Source organism: Montipora foliosa, chromosome 2 (genome assembly GCF_036669935.1).
Source record: "Montipora foliosa isolate CH-2021 chromosome 2, ASM3666993v2, whole genome shotgun sequence".
In the NCBI taxonomy this organism is placed as follows: Eukaryota; Metazoa; Cnidaria; class Anthozoa; order Scleractinia; family Acroporidae; genus Montipora; species Montipora foliosa.
In genome coordinates this window covers 5,156,952-5,178,903 of record NC_090870.1, presented here as the reverse complement: position 1 = coordinate 5,178,903, position 21,952 = coordinate 5,156,952, and the positions used below count along the sequence as shown (strand labels likewise).

General features: G+C 39.5%; 2 protein-coding genes and 1 long non-coding RNA gene across 3 annotated transcripts in view; 1 reads left to right on the top strand and 2 right to left on the bottom strand.

The window, feature by feature from the left end:
• LOC137992181 (uncharacterized) overlaps positions 1 to 2,955 on the bottom strand; it is a 50,528-nt gene extending 47,573 nt beyond the window's left edge. The window contains exons 1-2 of the long non-coding RNA XR_011121654.1: positions 2,920 to 2,955; positions 1,329 to 1,412 (exon numbers count right to left, since the gene is read on the bottom strand). This is a non-coding gene — a long non-coding RNA (uncharacterized lncRNA). The remainder of the gene's footprint in view (positions 1 to 1,328; positions 1,413 to 2,919) is intronic.
• Positions 2,956 to 3,975: 1,020 nt separating this feature from the next.
• Positions 3,976 to 11,212, top strand: LOC137988841 (DBH-like monooxygenase protein 1 homolog). Its single transcript, XM_068834808.1, has 3 exons — positions 3,976 to 4,310; positions 8,324 to 8,470; positions 9,514 to 11,212. Exons 1-3 carry the CDS (start codon positions 4,059 to 4,061, stop codon positions 9,856 to 9,858), a joined length of 744 nt encoding a protein of 247 aa, XP_068690909.1. The 5' UTR covers positions 3,976 to 4,058; the 3' UTR covers positions 9,859 to 11,212.
• A 6,925-nt stretch (positions 11,213 to 18,137) lies between these two features.
• On the bottom strand, positions 18,138 to 20,812 carry LOC137988836 (repulsive guidance molecule A-like). Its single transcript, XM_068834797.1, has 3 exons — positions 20,397 to 20,812; positions 19,697 to 20,265; positions 18,138 to 19,248 (listed from the first exon to the last, which is right to left on the bottom strand). Exons 1-3 carry the CDS (start codon positions 20,470 to 20,472, stop codon positions 18,556 to 18,558), a joined length of 1,338 nt encoding a protein of 445 aa, XP_068690898.1. The 5' UTR covers positions 20,473 to 20,812; the 3' UTR covers positions 18,138 to 18,555.
• Positions 20,813 to 21,952: the final 1,140 nt, after the last annotated feature.

The window sequence follows — 21,952 nt, the reverse complement described above, 5'->3', positions numbered from 1 at the left end:
GGTTCCGGTATTTGTAATGCATTTTGTGACAAGATTTTGCAATAAGTATGCTAATTTTGATGGATGTAATTTTGTTTTGAAAAATTGTGAGCTTCATTGGGGACAAACGTTTTTTTCCTGTAAAGCCTCGTCAATGTAGGTTAGTTTTTGTAAACAGTTTATGAGATGTTAATAAAAAATAGTAATGTGGTGGAGCATGTGACAATGAGATTTTTGTATACAAATCTTTACTCCAGCATCGATTGTGAAGATATTTTAGCGAATTAATATAGGCATAGTTAATGCGTGGAGATGGTCATGAAAGTCGACAAGTCTTTTTGTTTCATGTTTTTGTCTGTAATTTTGGCCGTGACGGTGCACAAATCTGTCGATTAAATTATGCGCAACTAATTTGCGAACCCGTGCGAAGTGAAAACAAAAGATTGTGCACTGTCACCATCGATTGCAACAACATTATTCTCGCTTTTGAAGGTTTTAAGGTTTCATATTCAGTCCCTCGATTGACTATGGTACAGGTTATCACATGATTTCAAGTGCCATTTAGAGTAAATAAGCACAAGTAATTTTTTTCAAAAACGAAAAACAGGCGAGTGGTATTTTTAGTTATTGAAAAATATTAAGAATACTTTAAGTTATTTATTACAAATTACACGAGAAAAATCATGTGACTACTTATTAATAATATACATGAAAAATTTTCAAGATGCTTCTGTGAAATGTCGCTTATTGAAGCCAAGAAAATATTACTTAACATCATTTTAATCGCGATTCCTCTTTCGAGATGAGATTAGATACTCACGCGCAGGACACAATCCAATCTCAACCTCAGAGCTCTTCTCTTCACTGAGGGAGAGAACAGCTCTGGGGAACCCTGAAATAAAGTGTCTTCTCATTGGTTTTCGTGAAGAACAATCAAAAGCGTCTCTGATTGGTGCATTCATGTTGGCACGAGGAGTGAGCAGGCGGCGTAAGGTTCAAATAGAGAACCCTACAGCGCATGTTCTCCTACATTCCCAGAGCCTTGGGTCGATCCGAGGCTCTGGTGATGAGAATGCACGCAATCATGCAAAAATTGCACCATCCGGGGCTCGCATTTGATTGGCTTTCTGAGATTTTGTTTAACCATTGAACAATTAAAAGGCCTGGTTCGTTAGGTCTTTTTGCACTTAATTACTTCTTTTCTGCACTGTGTTCCCTGGAAACTGCATTTCTCTTAGCCAATCAGAATAAAGACACTTTCCATGTATATTATTATAAGCGAAAAATGGTACGATCACAGTTCTCGTGAGATAGACTAGTTAGGTTATTATACGACTTGTATCCCCTACCTTTTAGCCTTTCGAAGTTTGCCCAAAAAATCAGTCATTTTCGAAGATTTTGCCTTGGTCCCCCCTTTGCTATGATTTTCGACACTGTTGGAAAAAAATGTTATTTCTCTTCTAATAGATCTTTTTCAAGCGGTTTCTTGCATAGTACAAATCTATGATAGTTAAGATTTCGATCAGTATTAATTAGTCTATTATACGACTTGTATTTTTTACATATTTTGTCAAAAACAATCGGCAATTTTCGAAGATTTGCTAAGGGTTCCCCCCCCCCCGCCTTGTCATTTGGCCACAAATCGTTACTTCTAATAGGTCCTTTCTTTTTTTGCATAACACAAATTCATGATAGTTAAGCTTTCTATTCATACTAATTAGGCTATTCATTTAGGCGACTTGTATTTCCTAGTCAGTACCAACTCAAAGACAAAGTCATCTGTAGAATATAGCACTGAACGAAAAGGAAAATAAAGGATGTTTGGTTACAATTATTGCGTGCCGAAGGTTACATCTAAGACAGTCGCAGCCCTGAAGCCAAGGGAGAGATCCTGGAATCCAGGTTGGGTCAATTAGTTGGGTTAATGTGTTCCCTTAAAAGGACTCAGAGGGCATGAACTAGGGAAAATAATTTATCCACTAAAAAAAACTCACTTCCAGAAAGTTCTGTAAATAAAAGGACTTTTGAAAACAAAACAACCACGTGAAATAGCCAAACTTGAGGTTTTAGAAAGCACGTAAGAATTTTAGGATAAATTTTCATTTTCTCCCCTAAATTAAACGCCGTTCCGACTAGTGTGATTCTAAGAGGAACTACGACTCCCTTGTCAGGTGAAAGAGGTTGAAATATCCACGAAGTGATAACAATAACGCGAATTTATATTTTGAGATGACGTTCTCGTTGCCGTCGCCGTCGTCGTAGCTTAAGTTCCCTATTAGGGACTTTAAGATCTACGACGCCGACGTCGACGAAAACGTCGCTTCAAAATATAACAACAGACTTAACTGATTAGAGTGTAATGTGAAGTGCTCGGTTTCTACCCCATATGAACCATGTGAGTGTTAGCCCTACTAATGGAAATGGGCCCACACAAGGACAGAAAAACTCTGACCAGGGTGGGAATTGAACCCACGACATTCGGGTTAGATCACCGCTGCTCTATACCGACTGGACTTCCGTCTTCAGACGGGAGCAGGCCGTGGGAACTGAAGATGTTAAAGTCACGGCAATGAACATGTACAAGCACAAGGAAGGGTTACGTTTTTACAAACGTTGGCCGTGTAGCACTTAAAATGGCAATATCGTACGTTTGTCGCCATCATGGTATCTCGTTCACGTCGTACAATGTGGGCAAAGTATGATAAAAAGTAAATTGGTACGAGCGGTTTCAGAGTAAAATTAGAGAATGAAAAATTCACATTTGTCAGGGGCACCCAACGAGAATATAGTTCAAAACAACTTAAACATAGCATTGTCACACGTATTTTAGTATTTAAACGGTAGATATAGGCATATTTTTAACCCCTAAAATATTTTTATCTGTTCGGATTTCCTAGCTGAAAGTCTAGTGATCAGAAAATTATAGGGATCAAAACTTACCTTTTCGAAAAATTCAGCCAAAAAAAGACTCCCGAAAATTCTAGGTGACCTTTTTATGGTAAAAATCCGATAAAATGGGCAATTATACCATTTTACAGATGTTCGAAAATCATAGGAGAGGCAGGCAAGCAAGAAATTTTACAACAAATGTTCCGAAGATTCCAGATCTCAAATCGTCTTCCGAACAGATATTTTCCGAAAATCGACGTTGGGTGCCCCTGATTTGTACGCTCGCGTTGTCCCCAAAACCTCTCAAAACCTCATATTTGGCGATTTCACGTCGTTATGGTACAGAGTTCGTGCAGCACGATTCGTTTCGTCTTTTAACCAATGATATTGTTGTTTTGTGGCGTTCACGTGCATGACCTCGTCGTAGATCTTAAAGTCCCAATCGTTTTCAAGAAGACGGCATAGAAATGATCCGGCAAGACCATGCAGCACGATTATTTTTCCAACGTAGTTAAAAATGTTTTGTTGTGACGATGTTGGCTTCGTGGCTAAATATTTAGAAGAATAAATAGTTTAATTTCAAGGGAATAAAAATTATTTGATCTCATCTCATTTATTGCCTGTTGAGCCACAGATAGCGAGTAAGTACTAAAGAAAGAAAATTAGCTAGAGAAGGAAGATTTTCGACATGGTTTCATTATGACAAACAGCCGACATGACGGCGAACCGTTTGCGACAGTTCCCGTGTTGACGGCAAACGCAAAGCTCAATTAACCTATTGAACGTTCAGATGAAGGAAGATCACAATTTACTACAGCGAAAGTAAGCTGCCGTGGTTATGATACGTATCGATAGATCTCAACTATTCTGGAACTTCATTTTAGAAACTAAGCACTTCTTACCGGCGACTGACAAAAATAATGCCAAAGAAAAATATTTGGGGTTGAACTTATGTATATGATATTGTACTGTTTGCGATTAGTCTCGCCTCTTAACTGCATGTTTACTTTACAGCCTGTCAAAGAGCTATATCAAGTAAATCTTTTAAGACTAAATGAGGGAGTTAAAAGTTAAATAATATAACGGTTTCATTGAAAATCTTGTTTCTTCGATGATATCCAGTGGAACAACCCTTAACTAAAGTATTATAGCGAAGGATAAAGGACCAAGAGAGTTCTAATGCGATTAAAATGCGCACGTTTGCAGCGGTAATAGTTTTTATGGCCTGTTTTTGCAGTGGTACATGCAAGAGAGTTTCTTTCGACAATGGAAATTTTAATGCATCGTGGACATATAATCGAGTCACCGATCAGTTGTATTTTGAGGTTGTTGTAAAGGCGCGAGGGTGGGTGGCTTTCGGCTTCACTTCCACACCAAAGGGAATGCGTAACTATGACGTGATCATTGGTGGACAAACGGAAGAAGGAAAGAGTTATTTAAACGTAAGTTCAGTTACATTTCTTGTCATTTTGAAATCTTTAGGAGCTGAAGAGTAATTATTGAGGACAGTATTGTATTATTCTTCATTTCAAAGTTTCCTCATCCTATATTTTAGTCAAAAACAAATTATAACTGATTCCCTTCCCAACGATTTCACAAGAGAAAGAGAGAGTTATTCAGTTTTTCCATTACATTTTTTTCTGTTTTCTTCATTTGATTATTCCTCTTTGCAACCCAAAAATCTGTTGAATCCAATCTTCTCTGAAAGGTGGCAGATTTAAATTACCGTTTCTGTTTTTCCTTGTCCTTGCAAGAGAACGCTAAACTAGGACACTTCAGGATGTGCGAGATTCTCATACACCCACAGGAGATGATTTTTCTTACACCGAAGATCACTGTCAGTTTTAAGGACAAATTGAGGAACTTTCCAAAATTCCTAAGAGCTACATACAATATACAAAAATATTATATATCGTACTTTTTGAGATTAAAAGCAAAATTAACAAACGTTGCTGGAAATTTTGATTTGTCAAGGAAAAAAGAGAAGGAACTTTATTTAAAGGGGCACTGTCATTCGAAATTTTCCTTTTTTTTTAGGTCAAACCTGGGTGAAAATCTAAACTGATTAGTACTTTAGCTCACACGTACAACACTCGTGACAACCCACTGACAAGATGTGAAATATATATTATTGCAAAAAAAGCTATTCGTATTTAATTTTTGGCGACTTTCTGCGGAAACCTTCCCCAAACCTGAAAAAAATGTGTCAATCCCATTCCAACCACTCCATCCATAAATGCAAATAACAAAGAATAGCTTCAGTGTACTTCATTTATTATTGGCAACAAAACTACACCATTATTTTTTGGTCTTGCTTAACGCAAAGACGTATTTTAGTGTTTTGAAGTGTGACACTGTGTCTAGTCGTTCTATCGCTGGAGCGCTAATGGGGGACACTGTCAACTGAAATTAACAATGAACGTAAATCAAGTCAAATGTTGGTTTTTGAGGAGAGGGACCGAAAACCGGAGTACCCGGAGAAAAACCTCTCAGAGCAGAGAAGAGAACCAACAAACTCAAACCACATCTGGCGTCGAGTCTGGGAATCGAACCCGGGCCACATTGGTGGGAGTTGAGTCACCGCGCGGCTCTCACCACTGCCAGTCCAACCCTGCCGTCCGGTCCTCAGTCTAGCAGACGTTCATACTACAAGTCTAAACTCGTATTTTTCTGTCCTCAATCATTTTGTTCCTAGATATTTTTTGTCATATTTTACAACTGCTGAGACTTTCGAACATTCACTAACTACACTACGAGGAACAGTAATAAACTATCCATACCAAAGGTTAAACTGAATTATGGGAGACAGATCTTCCTTTAAATTTTTTCAGTGGTGCAAGAATTTTTAATAAACTCCCGTTAAACATTGCTAAGAGTAGAAACGTACAGATGTTTTGCCGAGGAGCAAGAAATAGACCTAATCGGTTAACTCAATGTTGTACCCAATTCAAATCCTCCCGGGATTAAGATTCTTTGTGTATTGTATCAGTGCAAGATAATGTAGCATTCATATTTAAATGATACGGAAATACCTGGAACAAAACGTTTTATTCCCAAAGGGTTTGAATTGGGTACAACATTGAGTTAGCCGATTAGGTCTATTTCTTTCATAATAACTGATTTTTCATTTTTTGGGCTCCTTGGATGTAGATGTTAATTTCGTTTTATAGCTATAAATTACATTTCTTAAATTTTAATATATAGATATAATAATTATCAGAAGCTCATGGCCTTGAAGTGTTTAACTCTGGTTCAGAGCTGGGGTTTTTTCGAGTTTAAAACTTTCCTTATTTGGATGTAAAATAGCTCGTGTATTTCCCCGCGCTTGCAGCATCGATCTTGTTTTAGTCCATATTTAGGCATAAAAATCTAAAATCCCCGGTTTTATTCCAAGGAAAAGAGTTCAAATTACACGTTTCAAGGTCATGTGCTTCTCATATTATATATTTTAGACTTTGATCTATAACACCTTTAGATACAGGGCCCTTACGGAGACCAGCCTCAGAGCTAAATGGGCTACTCTGTTTAAATAAAGTTTTACTCACTCACTCACTCACCCACTCACTCACTCACTCACTCACTCACTCACTCACTCACTCACCCACCCACTCACTCACTCACGCACTCACTCACTCAAACCAAAAACAAGGAAATTTTCCAATATGGTTCAGAAGCATTACCTATCGTCGACAAACAAACATATTTGGGAATAGAAATGACCTCATCTGGTCGCTATACCTACGCAAGAGACATCCTTAGCAAAAAAGCTTATAAAGTTCTTGCGACAGTGAAACGATTGTTCTCCAATTCGGATACGACCACAATTACAATTAAGAATAAGCTTTTTGATGCCCTTGTCAAACCTATACTACTATATGGATGCGAAATATGGGGACCGGAGCTATTATCATATAAGACCCATTTTGACAAAAGCACCATCGAACAAGTCCATATCAAGTTCTGTAAACAAACACTAAATACCCCATGGTACACAGAGAACATTGCCTGTAGGGCAGAACTTGGACGGTACCCTTTAAGTATAGACATAAAAGCTTCAATATTTAGTTACTCGCTTAGATTACAGCATAAAACAGTCAATCCTCTATTAAAGGAAGCCTTTCATCACGCAAAAAGTCACAGCCAATTTTTTGATGTATTAAATAATGACGAAACTATACGAATGCACTCTATAGGCAATACATCAAGCCAACTACACATTAAGAATGCTCGTTCCTCCATAAAGAATCAGCTTAAAAAGGACTACATTCGAAATTGGCTGAAGGCTCGCAACAACACTTCCGAAGGCTCTAGAGAGAAATTTACACACAAAGAAGTCAAATTCGACTACCAATTGGAAGACTATCTCAAAACTATCAGAAACCCAGCACATAGAATAAGTATGACAAAATTGCGTCTGGGGGTTCATAGCTTGCGAATACAGACTGGGAAATACGAAAATAGAGGTGCACCAATCCCAGTAGATGGAAGAACGTGTTTAGTCTGCAATAGAGGCTATATAGAAGATGAGCGGCACTTCTTGATGTATTGCCCAGGGTACGATAACATTAGAAATGAGCTCCATTCTCTCCTTTCAACACACGATGTTGTTTTCAAAAGCCTTAATGATGAGGATAAAATTAGGTATTTACTTACCCTAGAAAACGAAAGCACTTCAAAGATAATAGGTAAATACACATATTTAATGTTTCAGAAGAGAAAAGACTTCCTAAATGCAAAATAATTAAAATAATAATTTTATACCAATTGTATTACAAGTAATTGTATGATCTTTTTAGTTAATTAGTTATTCAAGTAGATATCATCACCTTTATTGTAACGAGACCGATACCTCCCTTTGGAGAGTAAGGCGCAATAAAGATTTACTGTTTACTGTTTACTGTTTACTCACTCACTCACTCACTCACTCACTCACTCACTCACTCACTCACTCACTCACTCACTCACTCACTCACTTATTCACTTACTTCGCTTGCTCTGCCATCTTAGCTAACAAGCCATCTAGCTGGGAGCTGGTCATAAGTAAATTCGTATTACATCCCGTGATAGCTTAAAGTGAACATGTCATGGAGAATATAAGAAATTTTCATATATTTTGAACGGCAGTTATGTTATTCTATATGAGAGTGACCATTGCAGTTAAGGCAACAGTGGCGTGATGATCGGCGTAATTACAAGCTGAAGAAGCAAATATTTTGAGCAAGAGCCGATACAACGTAAATATGATTATAGCCTGACTCCGTAAGAAAACAAATTAAAATCGATGTTTTTGCCGCGCGAAAACTGGGGCGAAACCAAAAAAAAGGGTCTCCTTCCCCCCCCCCCCCCATCCTCCATGTTTTCGTGCGAAATCTTGTTCCCTCGGGTAAAAGTTCTCTTCGCAAGCTAAATTAATTAAAAGCTGTCCTAACGTCATTCTTTCTCTTCCTCTCTTTAGGATTTTATCACTTTTGATTACGGAATACCACGTTTGGACACAAAACAAAGTTACATACTGGACAGAGCGACAGAATTGAATGGCATTACCTCACTTCGCTACCATCGTCCTAGAAATACAAGCGACACGCAGGATTTCCAGTTTAATGTTAGTTGGTTTTCACTCTCCATCTTTCTTTTTAAAAGAAAGAACCTTTTTTCCTAGTATGGACACAAATTTCCCCTTTGTGTATTCTTCTTTGCTGATTTTATGTAAGGGACTTGAAGCAGGGGGCAACCCCATTTTGGCAACAACCAGAATATGTATCTTAAGTATAATTACATAGGTGATTATTGAAAATTCTCTGCGCTAATTGGTTGCTGTTGAGGTGATAATTACGCTATAATCACCTACGCGACTTTTTCAAAATGGCCGCAAGCTGTTTTGTCGAGGTGACAGGGAAAGAAATTAGTTGTTTCCATGAAAATGCATATTTTTCAAATAATCACCTAGGCAATTATACTAAAACAATTATACACCTCACCTTCGGCAAATAATTGTTAAATATCTACAGGCAAGTACTCTTAAAGAAACACCCATCCCCGCTACTCACAAGTTTACACGCAATATGCTCAATTTGTCACCCGTTCGGGTATTAATCGCGCCAATCAGGATAGATGGGCAACCATGGCAACTGGCGATTTCTCAGTTGGTCTCCAGAGCCCACGATTCGCTTTCCATTACTTGAAAGACTGATAAAGAAAGGCAGTGCCTTTCGAAATAATATCAATTAGCCTTGCTTTTGACGGTTGTTTCAGCTCTGAACGCTCAGGGTCAACGACCTCCCTCCTGTTTTGAACTACGATACAGAGTCCACGAATGGACTCTCGCAGGTAGCTACACCCTTCTGTGGTAGCCAGCACGCTGAACTACAACGTTGTACTTCCTCCTTTTTATCAGCTAACTAACCAACAAAGTAGCTCAGAGCTACAATCGTGGACAAAACTCCTTGGGACATTCATTTTTGAAAGTATGAAAAAACTACGGGTGCATGTTTACAACATTTTTGGTGGGGTGGGAGGAAGGACTGGACACGTACAGTTTGAATTTCGCTCCACTCTTTGCTTCACGAATGTGACCCAAGAATTTTTGTCTATGATTGTAAATCTGGAATTTGCTGTATCGAACGGTTTTATTTCATTTTTTTCAAGGATACGACCAGGGCTGTACTTGTGTGGGCCTATCAGGGCGCTGATGACGCCAGTAACCCGAATATGTTTAGTATGCATACGCGTAGAGACCACAGTGCGGAATCATTTCTTATACTCTCCATGGACTCTGAGCCTTCGATTCAATCGACAACGGCTATCTCTAGGGAGCTGACACGTGACTCTACTGAAGAATCAAAAATTTCCTACAGTCAGCCGACAAAAGCCAGAACCGATGAAGTGATTGGAAAAGCAAAAGGAAAATCGTCCGGAGTTAGATGGGCTGCTAATTTTGTCAAGATCTATGCTGTTACAAGTTTATGCCTACTCAAGCATCTGGGACATTAGTCTTTCCAGGAGAAGATAACTTGCAAGTTGGAGCGTGAAGCTCCTTTTAATGCATCAATCCTTCAATCTTTATTTATACACGAAATCCATCATATTAAAAGGTCCTCGTGGAAGTAGTTTAAAATAGCACCGGTTTTCGTCTCCTTTTTAGCCATTTAACTTTTTCGGGCTGTGACTTTAATAGATACTCTATGATAAAGTGAGGCAGTTTTGAGTATATACAGTACCAAACGATCTTAATAAAGTTTTACTACTTTCAATTATATAATTATGAAAGCTAACCATTTCGAGTAGGCGTTAGACCAAATCACTAGAGATCATTGCCTAACCCAGCAGTCATTATCTGCTTAAACTGAGGGTTGTTTATCCGTCAAAGCGGGTTAACACTGAGGCTGTCATGTATTGCCTCGTAAAGTCACCAAATTTTACTCCTGCATATGTGTCACAAAGTGTCTCACCTTATTTTGGAGTATCCATCTTAGCCATAACCATTTTTTTGTTCTGTATTTGTCATGAAGTGTGACGCACCATTTCAGTCACAACCATCGCAATAGCTGGTCAATGATTTGAGCACGCGCAGGCCAGATGCTTGAAAGAAAAACAGCGAGCCAGCACTGGTACCTATGGATTCTAGGTACCTTTTTTATTGCGAGTATTGACCCCTTGCAATTTGTCAGATACCAAGCACTGCCCCGCTGAGGAACAACGAAAAAACTGGTAACATTTGTCTCACAACAGAGAAAATCAGCATGCAAATTAGCTATGGGGTAATAAATTGTAAAATGAAGCTGCTAAAAGCCTGGTCGCCATGGTTTAATTTACATCCATAGTGTATTAATCTTCCGAGTCAGCCTCAACATCTGATGCCGGAAAATTTGATCTTCAATAGAAGGATGGCATAACCCTTCTCCCCCAATCCCCCATCCCCAAAGTGAGGGTTCCCTACGGTCTATGTGATGCTTGGCAACTTAAAGTCGCAAATCTTTGCGCGACAAAAGAAACACTCGGAATGCAATGTTTTTCTTAGTTTACAGAACAGGTAGCGAGACAATATTTAGGGTAAACACACCCTCAGCACCGCTGTTAAGAGGAAGGAAATTCTTTCAAACTTGATAAGAGATATTGTTCTCAAGTGACACATGACTGTCCCTATCAATGAAATTCCACAATCGAGCAGAACTCCCACGCATGAAATGTCGATGTTTGCAAACGCTGTATCCAATGCCAGTTCCTAGAAAAAAACCTATAAATATAAAACGTTTGGATTAGAGTTTTTCATTACTCGTGTGACTGTGTTTAATTATTCAGTTCGCTGAACAGCACAGTTTTGCTGGGCTCGAAATCCTCTTGTACATATATAAAGTTCATCATGCAAATTCCAAGTCTTATACCTTTTTTCAACCAAAGCACCGTGAATGGGTAAAAACGGTTGCCTCTTTTTCAAGATGCCTTTAAACCTATGATGTCGTTTGTTGAGTTTTTTTACCTTAACAAATTTCCAACAAGCCATTGACCGAATGCAAACTTGGCCGCCAACAAATTATTCTTTTGTCTTTGTGTTAATTAGCCTCGTTTTACAGCCCAGATTCTTTCCAATTTTACGCGTGTGAACGAGGCTAGTTAGGTTAATAACACAAAGAAAAAAGAATAATTTGTAGGCGGCCATTTTTGCATTCGGTCAATTGTAGATAGTTTCCGTCTTCCATCACACAGTACCATCTTTGCTAAAGACGTCTTGTCAATGCGATTCACTTCAATTCCAGTAGATTTGCTGACACCCATACCTTGGACAGGTGCTTAGCATCTTTGGTATGTCTGGAATGTTTACCTGACAAGTTGGAATTTCCTGCTTCCCCTCGTAGCTAGCCAAAACTAAACTCCTTTTTTATTGAAAATAGAAAGAACTGTTCGTTAAAGGGCGAGCGATGATTTTTTTCCCAATACAGCCTAAACAACACCTTGTAGGAATGAGATATGGAAATGTGTTTACAGGTCTTTACGGCTTCAGCACCAATGTAAAGCCTCTTGCAAACAAATGCAACAACTCCCAACGTTGGAAGTTGTTGGTTGATGGTGTAAGGACGCGCAGTGTATTATGGGAAGGATACGACCCATAAGATTTTGAGGACTTACAAAATTCGGCTGCCATCTTGTTTTCAACATGTTTTATGCGTTGTTGTCTCCGTGGAGACCATATTTAATGCGCGTGCGTGGCCCCAACGATGCTGGAAGAGCTGTGCAAATGGATCCAGCATTGTTGCGCTGTGCTTTGGGGATCACGGAACAAAAAAAATAAACCAGTTTGAACCTTCAAAAGATAACTTTGCCTTATCGTAAGTCTCCCACGATTGTACCATCTCGTTCACTTCCTACAATGTGGGTGAAGTATCCTAAGAACAAAGTAGTTCTCTGTTGTATGCTCATATTCTCGTCAAAAACCTCAAATTTGGTGATTTCACGTCGTCGTTATACAGAGTTTCCCCAATAAGTTGTGCTAAAATGTGTGTCGCTCGTGCAGAACGACGGATTATGTTTCCTCTTTTAACCAATGATAATATCCATGTATTGTGGCGTTGTTTTTGCCGTCGCGGTCGTCGTTTCTTAGAGGCCGGTTCACACGGTACGATTTGTCGGCCGGTTTTGTCGAGCCGATAAATCGTACCGTCAGCACTAGCATACCCCTTTGATTGACATGGCGCTTTCTCTCGGAGTGTCGGAGTGTCGGCCCGACTTTCTTGCACTGCAACAGATTTCTTTTAATCGGACCGATTTTCATTTCCATGAATCGGTCGTTCATCGGCTGTCAAAATACACGCAAGAAATTCGCTTCGACGCCGTCGGGCCGATGAATCGGGCCGACAAATCGTACCGTGTAAATAGGCCTTAGGAATCGGAGAGCCAGAAAATTTGCGCATGCGCGGATGTGATGTTTGAACAAGAGAGAAAAACGCACCAGGGCTACTCCTTACTATCTGGCTAGAAATTTCCTTCTCACGTTTTCCTCCGGCCGCGCGCCAGTCTCGTGTTTCGCAAGTTGCCTGGTTCGTGCCCAAAAAAATTCTGGGTAATCCTGCCAAATTTTATCGGTAGGTGCTGGAATTCGTCCACAGCAACGTCACTAGTGGTCCGCCGTGTTTACAACAGAGCATTTTTTAGGTGTCCCAGTCTCCATTGCGCGGTCGTGGGTTCGAATCTTTCAGGCTTAAATCTTTTGCAACTGGGAAGTTATTTAACTAATTATCTTAACAGTAATTATTCAGAGATCAGTCATAGGAATAGTTCCGACCAAGTTTGTCGGTTATTGAAGGCCATTTTCACAATTTAGTATTTTGACTTGTATCACTGCAATTGTGGCGTCCATATAAATAATTAATTAATCATTCACACTATTTTCAAAGTTCTTAAAATGTGGTTTTCCATGTATTTCGTTCTCAAAAGTTTACTGCAACAATAACGTGGCGTTATGTGTCGTCATTTGTCCAATATTTTCAATCATTGGACGATTGATTATCTATGACGAGTCCAACGGCATCATTTGTGGACTTCTTGAAGTGTAGAAGAAAAAAAATTGATTGAATTAAATTTGATTAATTTCTGTTATGTCCGGTCCGACAATTGCTCCAGCCCACGTCCTCCGCTGGTCCGGTAATTAACATTTTCCTGAAAGAAACATATAAAGGTTTCTGTTGAGAGAACCCCTTAGCAACAATTATTAAAGCGAAAACCGTTTTTAAAAAAGGGTATTCATTTTTCGCTGCTACTCTTATTTTTTGTCGCAGCAAAAGATGACAAAGGATCATGAATTTCGCACCCAAAAAAAGCCAGCAACTAGAGCCAGATTTAGTCTCACAAGTTCGTTGGGATAGATAATCTGTGTGAGAAAGCATGCTGCATTATTGCGGTCAATTACAAACGTAAAGAAGAAAAGGATCTCGATCATAAAGTGTGAGAGCCTGGTTCACAAATGCAAGGAATCACACTTGTGAACTATCGCAACGCAAGCATATGAGCCGACGCAAGAAATAAAAATTTTCAACAATAACAGTTCCACCTCGGTTAAGTAGAAAACTAAAATGGCGTCAAGTCCAGCTTTAAAATGACTCCAATTGCGCCTGCGCATCTCAACTTCCTCTCATTTGCAAGCGTCTTTTTCCCCCTCGATTTGTTTTGTTTCCATTTTTATCGTTATTCTTCTATACTGTTATTTTCGAATCATTTCGTCATTTATGGTGGAAATTACCCAAAAATTAAGGAACCCACGGAATTTATGAAAGCTCTTAAGGGACATGTTAGTTTTTTATTCTAAATCGGACTTTGTTTTTTTTGTGTTTTGAAATCGCAGTTGGTTTTTACAAGAAATTCTCGTAATTTCGAAAACTAAACAAAGATCTAAACAAAGATGAAGGAAAGCTCCCGAACAATCGAAAAAACAAGTACATGAGAATGTATTGCGAGGAAGCGTTTTCGGTCGTTGACTCAAATTGACTGACAGTTTACCATAATGCCTTTCGGCATTGTCGCGTGCGCTTTATTAGGCTGATTTAGCAACAGAACGGGAACCTCAAATGGCGACGGGAGAACGCGCGGAATAGTCTGGATTCTACTCTAATCTGACCTAATATGGAAAATTTTCCAGAGAGCTTTGGATTCTAGGAAGACAACGACTACGAGTACCAAATTTTTTCATAGAACAACAGTGAGCGCGCGGAAACCTGCGTCATTTTGGCGGGAAAAACGTGTTACTGTCGTCATTTTAGTACGAGGTTTTGCAAAAATGTCATCGTGTTAAAACAAGTCAACAACACGGTAGCAGTTTTGGCATTTTGTGATCAGCAAAAAGGCCCAGGTAACAGCAATAAGAATAACTGAGCAACCTAAGTATGCTGCTAACAAAGAGTAAGATTAATCGTACGGGTTATAAATCTTCTTTGTATTTTCGCCTAAAAACAAACAGTCAAAACTCGTACTTGTTCTCGTTCTCGTCCCAGAATCTAAAGGTCCCTAAATGTTTTTTGTTGGACAAGCTTTCTCGAAACAGCTGTATGCTTGCGGTAATCTGCCTGACATGCAACGACGTGAAATAACCAAATTTGAGGTTTTAACGACAACGCGAGCATAATAACAACTTTATTGAGGTGTCAAAGTACTTTACATGTTACTTTAGCATAAAACATTAATTGAACAAGAGATGAAGCATACCAATTTGAACTTTTTATTCACTATTTTTGCTCTGGAACTGCTTAGATCAAGTTAGTTTTAGGATACTATTCACCACTCATTGTACGACGTTAACGAGATAGAATAATCGCGAAAGACTTAAGATAGATGCGAAGTTAGCAAGCAAGTCAAATGAATATCAGGGGCACCCAACGAGAATATAGTTCAAAACCACTTAAACATAGCATTGTTAAACGAATTTTGGTATTTAAATGGTAGATATAGGCATATTTTTATCCCCTAAAAGTTTTTCATCTGTTCGGACTTCATAGCTGAAAGTCTAGTGACCCGAAACTTTTAGGGATCAAAACTTACCTTTTCGAAAATTTCAGCCAGAAAAAACGCTCCCGAAACTTCTAGGTGACCTTTTTAGGGTAAAAATCCGTTAAAAATGGGCAATTATACCATTTTTTAGATGTTCGAAAATCCTAGGACAGGCAGGCAAGCAAAAAGTTTTACAACAAATGTTCCTAAAACTCTAGATCTCAAGTTGTCTTCCGAACAGATATTTTTCGAAAACTGACGTTGGGTGCTCCTGTGAATATAACAGGATCATGAAACTCAACTGGAACGAGACAATGGCAACGCGAAGTGCAGTTGAAAGACAATGTGTGGCCTGAGCATTTAAACAGTACTCGCTGTACCCTGCGAGCAGTTGCAATTAATTTCTCCTGCGCTTCCCGAGAATCATAGTTTCCTACATAGAGTGAATATCAAATGTCTTGCATGAAGTGAGTCCAGAAAGTAGTGCAAGAACTACGACTGGGAAACGATTTTACACTGGATACGGTTGTCAGGAAAATGTCAAGACCTTTTCCGGCCACCCAGAGAGAAATACTCTTTTAGCGCTACGCCACGTTGTTCAAAATCATTCCGTCACCAGAGCATCCCAAGAGTAGAGCTCTAAGGGCGACATTGGTAAAATGTATAAATGACAAAAGTCAATTTTGTTCAATTTTGTTTTACATTACAAAACGTAAAATTTCATAAATTTGAAAACTTATTTTTAAACGTATTCTTCAAGAAAACTCTTGTGTACGCTAAGTACCAGAGTGAAACTATATAGACACGGCAAGTCTGGGAGCTTTTAAACTTAATTCTGAAAAAGAGAGCAAACAAACATTAAAAATACTGAATTGGAATTGGAAATGAAATGATGCGTGCAAAAAATAGCGAACAGTTTGCGTTGGACCTCTTTTGTTTATTCGAACAATGCACAGTGGCTCAGAACAGTAGAGACAGCGGGGGGTAAAATCTTTGTCATTTATCTTCTTTTAACAACTCGCTTTTTTGTGTTTGTACGTCAGGACTTATTAAGCCATCAATATTTAAATGTTTCCCTCATTTCATGTTTTCTCCATGGAGTCAGATCATACCTGTCCATAAGCTATTTTTTCCATTCGTTTTTCAGCGATCCTTTAGTTTTTTTTTTATGAAGGTTTTTATTGAGCTTCCTTGTGACAATCGTCAGTCTTGAAGCTTCTCAAACCAGCAATGATAAAAAAAAGATATGGCCAATAGCACAGAGAAAATCCAATTTAAGACTCTTCGGTACAGTACAAGTTGTGGTTGACTGTAATTAATTTCCCTTCCGGTGGGGTCGTTTCCACTTTGAAACGCTCCACCCTAAATATTGCTGGCATTAAGATGGATGACACTTAAATTGCAGTTCTTACCTTCGCGTGCACGCCCAGCGGTTACTTCTGCGCTTGTTCTACAATGAAAACGCTCCTCGAAAAACGTTTTTCATTTTATTACCAAAAAAGCTTCCACTTCCTTTTCTGATAACAGCCGTTTTTTCGCGTTCGCCGTGTGCGTTTGGAGCGGGAGTGACAAGTTAAGCATAATTGACGTAATTAGACGTGAATGAATGACAATCTTCATCAATGCTGCTGTTTAAAGTAGTGTTTACCGCTTTCGATGATCATAAAAGACCGCCTTCATCATGCATAGATTAGCTTTTCTACATGTAACATATTTTTCCCATATGTCAGTGTCGCTCGCAATCTTTGGGTTCATTGGACTGTTAAGCAGAAATCTCAATTTCGACCCCTGAAAATTTCGTCATTGAATGTTATTGATCAAGCTCCACTCTTCTCATTTCGAGTTAGCAAGCGCGTAGATTTCTTGATGGCAACTTTGTTTTTAAAATTTTAATTGTTTTGACATTTAAAACGTTCAACAGCTCCTCTGGGAGGAACCCGCCTGAAGTGTCCATAAAAACAAATTAAAGTAGACTTTTTATTCTAGTTCAGGTCACCCAGGACTGTAAACATAGCGTCGCTCTGATTGGCGAAGAATTTTTTTAAGAAGGACATGACGTAATCCAATCTCACATAACCTTTTCCCAGTCACTTTTCCTTTTTATTTCACTAGTCGCCAAATGTTGCGAAGACAACGAGAATTTAAGATGTTAACAAACAAAACGCGGAAAATGGCTGGCATTTGTTGTACAGTTGCCATGATTTTTTAAGGGTCGTTTTCCGTAACTGTAAAATATTGACAGAAATCTCAGTCAAATTATTTCATGTAGTTTCAACAGCCCCCCCAGCGAGTCGGCGGTGACAAGAGAGGAGGAATTAAACAATACGCGAGAAGGCAGGACACTTTAACACGAAAATTTGAGCTTTCGCCTCCTCAACCTCTGCCATGTACCAGTGATTGAATATAATGCAATTAAGAATATTTCTGCGGTATGAGCGTCGTGAAGTACTATCTTACGATTCTGGAGAGCATATTGAAGCTTCGCACCCATGCGAGACGTAAATTAAAATCCGCCTTATCTCCTTCAACGTCCGAGCCGAAGATAGCACCACATTTCCCAGTTCAAATTTGTGGTTATCGGGTTAGATTGGGTCAGATATGCCATATCCGAGAAAGTATGTCTGCTCTTAACCCGTAAATTGCCACTGGGAAACTGGCAATTTTCAAGGGCTTTAGCAATAACAAAGCAACACCGAAAATTTCCCCATTATCGAAATACGAAACCGATACGGCGTGGCAAAAATTGGGCGAATATTTCGCGGTAATGTGGGTAGCCAAACAATTAGTAGCAAAGTAAATCATTTTGTGATCAAATTTATTTCTTTCGTCGTGTGTGTTGTGTACGCGGTGTGTGTATGAGTGTATTGATAAAATGCCCTGACTTGTGGTTTTATAAATTAATCGAAAATATACAAAACAAATAAATTGCACCCTGATCCGCGCTCACTTTGAAAATATCACCAAACATACAGGAAATGTCTGATTCTAACATTCCAGTTTTTTGTTCTTTTATGCAAACTGTACATTTCTTGATTCGTATTTAAAAACAACTTACTTTCCATCGGGCACGTACTCAACGCGGGGTTGTCACGGGGAAGTAAGAATATCACTGATCATTCTCTTAAATTATAAGTACACTCAATAGTATCTCTTCAGCTAAATCATAAGACGTTGACCTACAAATTATTTCAATGCCGTTCGAAAAAATATTCTTTGTCATCTTGCTAATACAAACAGAATCAACATCCAAGTCCACAGCTCAAAGAAAGAATGTGTAGAGGTTGGGTTTCCAGAGTTGTTTCTCTGTTGAATTGGCGGATCGCCTTTGGGCTGCGTAGTGTTGTAGCTTTGCAGATCTCGCAAAGTTCCCATTTCATCAAGAAGAAACGAGTCGTCCAGCGCATGCCATGCAGCCGAGCTAAAGTTTTTATCCCCTGTAGTTAAGAGGTCGAATAAACAGGAGTCCAGATAGAATCCCGTTATTTTAGTCTCGCTACACTTTGCATAAGCTTCTTTTCGCGACATTTTACTGCGTCGCGGGCGCATTCTCGCCAGCTGAGAGTCCGTAAAGGATAGAAGTTCTCTATAATCAATGCGCTGTCGAGGAGGGCATCCAGTCACGCAGAGACCGGTTGTCGGAAACTTAAGAAGTAACTTCTCGGGAATTTTTACGTGAAACGTCAGAAATTCGCCAACCTGACGGATAATTATAGTTGTTCTAATGTAACAGATTTTAATCTCGATGTGAGTTTGGGGACCTTTATGTCGGGGATAAATCGCTGCGGAGCAATCCTTTGGTCCTGTTTCTCTAGTTCCATCGTGGAAAACAGCAGGGAGTGAACCAGCTCGGGCGCGATATAGTTTCTGAAGGACACAGCCATTTCCTTTTGGCTTTATCATCACCGTGATCTGAAACAAAAAATATTAGGCACATGGATGCTTTAAAACGCGAACAGCCAAACTCGATCAATCATATTCGACAGGTTCTTGTGTTCAATTAGATGATGGATTACTTAATTCTAGAGACAAATTTCATGATGATACGTGATTAGTTTCATCACAACAGAGCTCAAATCAGGCGACGGAGTTGAATCGATGTAAAGCAGATTACAACAGTGTACATTTTGATGAATGGGGTGTATGAATGACTTGAGCGGCTGCGGGTAGGAGCAATAGAGAATACATATAATTTTCCAAATGGACGCCATGTCGTGATTTTGGCGACCTGTCAGGGTCCGCGTTGAACTGTAATAAGCCCGAAACTCCAGGACGTGTATGCATAATTCAGAAGACAAGTTGTTTGAACACGTTCCTTGAAAGAATGTGTGGAAGTTCAAAATAATTTAATAGTTCTTACCATGCTGGTGGCGGTGGCACTCGATCCTTTAACGACTGGTACGTTAGTAACTTGCACCAAAAAATAATCATTGTCAATAAGTGGCCAAGCGCCTTGAACGACACAAGTTTGCCTTTCGTCTTTAAATGTTTTTAAATGCGGGTCCCCGAAAAGAGCACACAGACGAAACCGCTGTGGATTATGTTTGCCCTTCCCGCTTGATAGTTTTATTTGCTTGTGTTTAAAGTGAACACAGGCTGGCGCAACCGGTCGTCTCGTAGCCGATTCCACTGTATCCGGATCCACAATCACAGCTGTTTGGTTTATCGGAAGCGAGACATTCCCACAACTTCGGTCTGTCATAAGTCTTGGTATTAAAGTAGAAATAGTATGATAATACAGGTTTGAGTTACAAGTAATTTCTGTCTTTTTAACGTCCTCTACGCAATGTAAATAAATGCCCAACGCGGTGCACATCACTTCATCAGATATAGGTTCTTGTGCCGCATCAACAGTTCTCGTGTATGGATTCGTGCATCGATCGTTCAGTGTTTGTAAGCAAACGTCTTGTCCCGCTATGGCTACCAGCACTGACGGCATAAATAAGATAAAGGAGCAACGTTAGAATATTTGCGTTTACGAACATCAAAACACTTTCGAGATTCTACCCTGGGCGCTAAAACGGGCGAGCGATCAAGTGCTCTAAAAATTTTCTACTTACCTTGCGGAAATAAACAAGTCGATAGAAGCGCTTGGTAGAATACAATCAGTCCTGTTTTGATTCGGCGAAAACTCATATCCCTTTGAGGTCGCCGTCTGAGTTGACGCTCATATTCACTGCTTGCAGAACATGGACTGTGCTGTGAAACTAAACCTCCGAGCTGAGTCTCAAATGGCTCGCTCTGCGATCTGGCCAATTTGTTTGATGGGAAGTGACTCAATTCACTTATCAATCAGAAAGTTGACAGCGCTTACACAAAGGTAGTGATTAAACAAAGCCGCTGGTATGTCTAAGGCTGCCCTCCGTGACCTCGGTAGCGCCGATCGAGGGAGCTTAGCCCTGGAGCATCGATAGAATAAATGTTTTCGTGAAATTGATGATTCGAGCGTCCGTTCTCAGCAATGACGCGCTAAAATAAAAAGGCTTGGGATAATGGTAAGCTCTTATAGGGGGTTTTCGCTTTCGCCCGTACCCCCTGGTGAGGTTTCCCGTCACACTGCTACCACCAAAACAGCTGTCATTCTAATTAACTACCTTCCTCTTTCTTTCGTGTTTCATTGGTTCTCGCTGTTTTGCATTATCGCCCGCGGCTATTCAAAGTGTAGCTTCTTAATGAGCCAATCGTATGCTAGTATCCAGCACGGAACTCGTACATAATTGAGAGAATTGTCATTCATAATTTTGTATTTTTCTTCTCTCGCTAGTTGATTGGCGTACGGTGGGTGAAAATTTCAAAGAAGGTCGAGGTGTTGACACAACCACAGTAGACTCCGACTGATCGTTCTTACCTCAAACAACAAAAGAACTGTAGAGCTTGTTGCTTCATAATGACGCGAAGAAATTTTTGCGCAAAAGTGAAGCTAATATTGTAGGAATAAGTCAGCATGGAGTGTCTAGTTTAATCCGTCTAAATCCCTTCGCGCTGGCGAACGCGTTCGCTCTATTGAGGTCTTAATTACAGCCCTTTGTTGACTTTGCGTAATTAGACTTTTGTAGTTCAACACTTCGCAAAATTAGAAATGTCACATTTCGGAGGGCTCTGGTCAAAGATAACAAAAAGGCTTATCTGAATGATAAAGAATTGGACGATATTTTTACAAAGCGGGTTTAAATTAATCTATCTTCCGATGACCTAGCCCTGTTTTCCGCATCTCAAACACGGTGATTGCTTCCACTGTGCTTCTAACTCTTTGCATAACTCTATTGAAGAGTCCGAGGTTCGGAGTTCGTGCTGTGAAAATACCAAGTTCTCATCCGATTCAACTGACGTACCGCCTTAAACTAAACAATATTCCTGTTTCTTCATGTTGCGAGGGAACAAAAATCGTTTTCCGGTGGTATCATTTCAGGGTTATGGAGCGCGCTCTATGCATCATTCTCCTGGCAAGAGGCTCAGCAGGAGAAATAGAATGACAATGGTAAGGAATCTGTGTGCACACATCGAGAATTATCCAACGAGAGAACAACAATTTTTAGTGCTGTGATGATGAATAAGTTTGAGTCTCAAGAATGCCGAATAAAAATGGGTTTTGAACAGAAGCAAGATAATTTCCTGT

What these genes read in the sequence shown, in the direction of transcription:
- LOC137988841 (XM_068834808.1), top strand. Translation starts at nt 4,059, where the DNA reads ATGCGCACGTTTGCAGCGGTAATAGTTTTTATGGCCTGTTTTTGCAGT. An exon ending in AAGGAAAGAGTTATTTAAAC is followed by an intron (nt 4,311 to 8,323) that starts GTAAGTTCAGTT and finishes TCCTCTCTTTAG; the next exon opens with GATTTTATCACTTTTGATTA. An exon ending in CGCAGGATTTCCAGTTTAAT is followed by an intron (nt 8,471 to 9,513) that starts GTTAGTTGGTTT and finishes ATTTTTTTCAAG; the next exon opens with GATACGACCAGGGCTGTACT.
- LOC137988836 (XM_068834797.1), bottom strand. Translation starts at nt 20,472, where the DNA reads ATGAGTTTTCGCCGAATCAAAACAGGACTGATTGTATTCTACCAAGCG. An exon ending in GACTTGTTTATTTCCGCAAG is followed by an intron (nt 20,266 to 20,396) that starts GTAAGTAGAAAA and finishes TTATGCCGTCAG; the next exon opens with TGCTGGTAGCCATAGCGGGA. An exon ending in GTGCCACCGCCACCAGCATG is followed by an intron (nt 19,249 to 19,696) that starts GTAAGAACTATT and finishes TTTTTGTTTCAG; the next exon opens with ATCACGGTGATGATAAAGCC.